General features: G+C 28.6%; 1 protein-coding gene across 1 annotated transcript in view; it reads left to right on the top strand.

Moving 5' to 3' along the window:
* Positions 1–435: 435 nt before the first annotated feature.
* LOC112525542 (2-methylene-furan-3-one reductase-like) overlaps positions 436–4370 on the top strand; it is a 6466-nt gene continuing 2531 nt past the window's right edge. Inside the window, exons 1-2 of the mRNA XM_025135706.1 lie at positions 436–688; positions 957–1280. Of these exons, the coding sequence (XP_024991474.1) occupies positions 497–688; positions 957–1280 (516 nt within the window). The 5' untranslated portion in view covers positions 436–496. The remainder of the gene's footprint in view (positions 689–956; positions 1281–4370) is intronic.

Raw genomic sequence — 4370 nt, 5'->3', positions numbered from 1 at the left:
TCGCTGCATTGCACGAGTACACTTCTAGTATTTTAATAATATAATTAATCTTATAATCTTTAAAATAAAAAACCGGTTAAATATAATTATTTTTTACAGATTTTTTATTTTGATTTTTTATTTTAAATTAAAAAAATATTGATAGGGTTTTTTTTTTCAATCTAACAAGTAAAATTAATATTTTCTTTGCTCTTTTATGATAATTAGTATGATTAAAAAATTCATTTGCTCTTTTATGACTTTGGGTTTTACATAGCTCACAAAGCAGTCTACAACCTATAATTTACCAAAACATTTGTCGAAGGACTATTTCTGTATATATAAATACTATAAGGGTCAATATATAAAAAGTAAATAGTACAAGGACCATTTAGATACTTCAAGAAGTTTGTCACTCTAAATACAAACGAGTAACCATACGCCACAATCAACTAAAACTACAAGAGTCTCTCCTGGTTCTTCTCAAGCAGCCATTAAAACAGACCTCGAAAACACCATGACGAAGACGATGAAGGCCTGGAAACACGATGAATATGGCGGTGTTGATACATTGAAATTAGTCACCGATGCGGCGGTCCCTGAGATCACCGATGATCAGGTCTTGGTTAGGGTTGTTGCCGCAGCTCTTAACCCTGTCGATTTCAAAAGGAGGCTTGGATACTTTAAGGCTACGGATTCTCCTCTTCCGGTAAGTTTTCCGGTGATAATATGTTGTTCCGATCGATTATTTTGTAGAAATTGAAGGTGTAATATGTGTAATCGTACGATGCTTTTGTTCTCGTCTTCTTCAGTTCCAACCGATTCTCAGATCTGCTAATTGTGAATCAATGTATTCAGAAACAGAATTGATTTGTAAAAACACTAGATCCGATTCAGAATTAGATACAATCGTTACATAAATTACATCTTCTGGAATCAATTGTAATCGTGTTTGGTTTTGAACTTTTGATTAATAGATTATTCCTGGATATGACGTCGCCGGAGTAGTTGTGAAGATCGGGAGTCAGGTGAAAGGTCTGAAAGAAGGAGATGAGGTATACGGAGATGTAAACGAGAAGGCTCTAGAAGGACCTAAACAGTTTGGAACTTTGGCGGAGTACATTGCGGTTGAGGAGAGATTGTTGGCTTTGAAACCTAAGAACTTGGATTTTGTGCAGGCTGCTGCTCTCCCTCTTGCCATTGAGACTGCATATGAAGGTCTAGAAAGGGCAGGGTTCTGTGAAGGTAAATCAATCCTTGTTCTCAATGGTGCCGGTGGAGTTGGATCGTTGGTGATTCAGGTAATATATTGTATTTATAATCAAAGCATTTTAAGTGATTTTCCAAAATTTATCAAGAAAAAAATAAATTCTTTAAAAAAAATTACATTTATTTTCAACAGATTTATAATCAACAGATTTTTCATTTTAAAGAATTAATCGTTGATTATAATATTAAAATATTATTTATCTCTTTAAATATTTATCTTAAAGTTTTCTATTGATAAAAAATTATCTCTCTCCCAAGATAAGAATCGACTAACCCTTCAACATCGTATATGTTACTTAAAAACTGAAAATGTCAATCCAAATTTAAACCAAATGACAAGTTTTATATATGTAATTTGAAGTTAGTACAAAACCAATGCTAAATTGTATCAACCAAAAAAAGTTGGTACCAAATACAAATAGTTGATACATCATACAAAATTTTACGTACCAACTATAATTATTTGGTACATAAGGAAAAAGATTTGGTACCAGTATAACTTCTCCCTTAATTGAAAATACTTTTATATAGTAAACGGTTATTTTTGGCATAACCTTTTTTTCTCAGTCTATATAATCAACCGCTTACTTAACTATCTCGAAGTAGAAAACAATTAAATGGTGACTACATCCCCGAGCAACAGTCAAACGGGGGCGTGGATACGAGATGGGTGATGATCCCATTCAATGTAATGGTAAGATAGTTGTTTTGATCCGCTCATCGAAGGGAAAAGTGAGAGTATCAAATTGAAAAAAATATTGATTATTTATTCTTCGTTTAGAGAAATTTTAACGAATTTATTGAAGATGCTTTTAAACTTCTTCCTTGATTTTATGCCAAAGAAAACAATAATTACTTCCTCCTACTCCATCAACGCCCCTCTCTTTGCACCGATAAAGTACCTAACGAAAGTAACATCTCAATTTCGATTAATTAATTTCAACATCTTTCATCATAACTCGCTCATTCTCATCCTTAATAAGTCTTACGGTTTCTATGTCACGTCTTCACTCCGTTGTTTTTGCAAATTTGTATATTTCATTCTTCCATTGCTTGGTTTCTGATCTCGTGCATATCTCATATGCCTTGTATTTTGTCATAGAGCGTCTCTAACAGATTCTCCAAATTTAAATTTTTGAGTTAAAAATCAAAATCTTCTAAAAAATATTACATTCATCTTCGATAAATTCTCCATTTTAGATATTTATAACATCAATTATATTATTAAAATATACGATATTTTTAGTTAGATATATTTTCTCTCTTGTAGATGTTCAATTTCAAAAGCTCTTATTGGTGGAAACAATAAAATATTATATCTCATTCATAAGTAATTATTTCTATAAGATTCTCCATATTTAGAAAACTTTTTCATACTTTCTCCATTTTCATAAAATTTTAGAGAATCTGTTGGAGTAAAAAAATACCAAAAATCTCTTATTTTCTTTATTTTAAGGAAGGTGTTAGAGATGCTCTTATCTCCATCAGATTTCCAAAACCTTCTCCAAAATAAATAACATCATAAAATATGAGATGGAGAATAAAAATCTCCAAATTTTGAGATTTCTCAAAAAATATTACTTAGACATTTCCAACCCAACCACTAAAATCATTAAAAACAGTGGGTCATTTGAACACTAAAAAACTCAACTTCAACCATACACTAAAAACATTTTTAATAATAAAATAATGTATGTATTTATTATTATACTATTTTATTAATGTTTTAAACTATTAACCTATATATATAATTAGAATAGTTGAATAAAATATAAATATATATTTTTAGAGGCCTACTTTATTAACCTCAAGACCAATATTTTGGACTTACAATATTTTTTTAATGTTTTAGTGTTGGATTGAAAATGAAAACACCTCTATTTTTGTGTTTTTAGTAGGGTGAACATGATATAGTACCATGTTTTTTTTTTTCCATATATCATGTACCAATCAATTATAGTTGGTATGCAAAATTTTATATCATATATCAATCAATTGTATATAGTACCAATAAATTGGTACCAATTTTTTTTTTATTATCGCAAAAGTTGAAGTTATAAATTATTTAAATTGACAACTTCATCAACTAGATCTATATGCATTAAAACTATCGAGCATGCACATTACATGTTGATATGTGTTTTATCACTTATCACTACTTCTACAAACATTCAAATAATCTCCATATAATACAAACATTCACTAATAGTCTACTACAAGTGCAATTGAGGAGCGTCAATGAACCGTGGAAGTATGGACAATTCATAAGGTTGTTAGTTTAGACGAATGAATTCAATAAAATTATATATATATATATATATATATATATTTGCCAAAATTTAAAATTTAGAATCAGAATATATTGTATTAGTAATTAAACTTTAATTCACAAATAAATCAATAAATCGGTAGGGTACGGTATTACTGTGGTACACGACTTCTAATATCAAGTACCAACCAAGTTTAGATAGTTGATACAACATTATCAACCAAATAAATTGGTATCAACTAAATTCGTACAATTGGTACAGAAATTGATTGGTTTGTCTTGGTATAAAATTGAGACCCCTAATTTTAGTATTAGATTAGAGATGATCTTATGGAAGAGGAATAATTTTTTATTTATTTCTCAAAAAAGATTATTTAAATATTTAAAGAAATAAATAATATTTTATAAATTATATTAAATATTTTAATAATATAATTAGTAACAGATCTCTAAAATAACAAATCCGTTTCCCAACGAAAGGTCCTTTTTTGAAGATTTTTATTTTTATTTTTTACTTAAAAAAATCTACTACCGATGTTGTTAGCCGCTACCTTCTTTGCCTCTCGTGTTGCTTCCGTGTACCAATTTTCGCGGCCGCCACCTTCTTCAAATAATTCATATAGAATTGTTAATTATTTTTATATATTTAACAAAAGGGAAGGCTAATCGCATCCTTTTCACTTGCTAATGGCACCCTTATACAACTATGTGATCATTATATTTTTTGTTTTCTTTTTGTAATTTTGTTTTTTTGTTGTCTTTTTTTTATACTAATTTTTTTAATTATCTTATTATAAATATATACTATTATTTTTTATTTTATAATAATTTAATATTAAAAAATATTATATAT

The sequence above is a fragment of the Cynara cardunculus genome, assembly GCF_001531365.2.
Source record: "Cynara cardunculus var. scolymus isolate 2C chromosome LG 13, CcrdV1, whole genome shotgun sequence".
NCBI classification, from domain to species: domain Eukaryota; kingdom Viridiplantae; phylum Streptophyta; class Magnoliopsida; order Asterales; family Asteraceae; genus Cynara; species Cynara cardunculus.
This window is presented reverse-complemented; position numbering and strand designations above follow the sequence as displayed.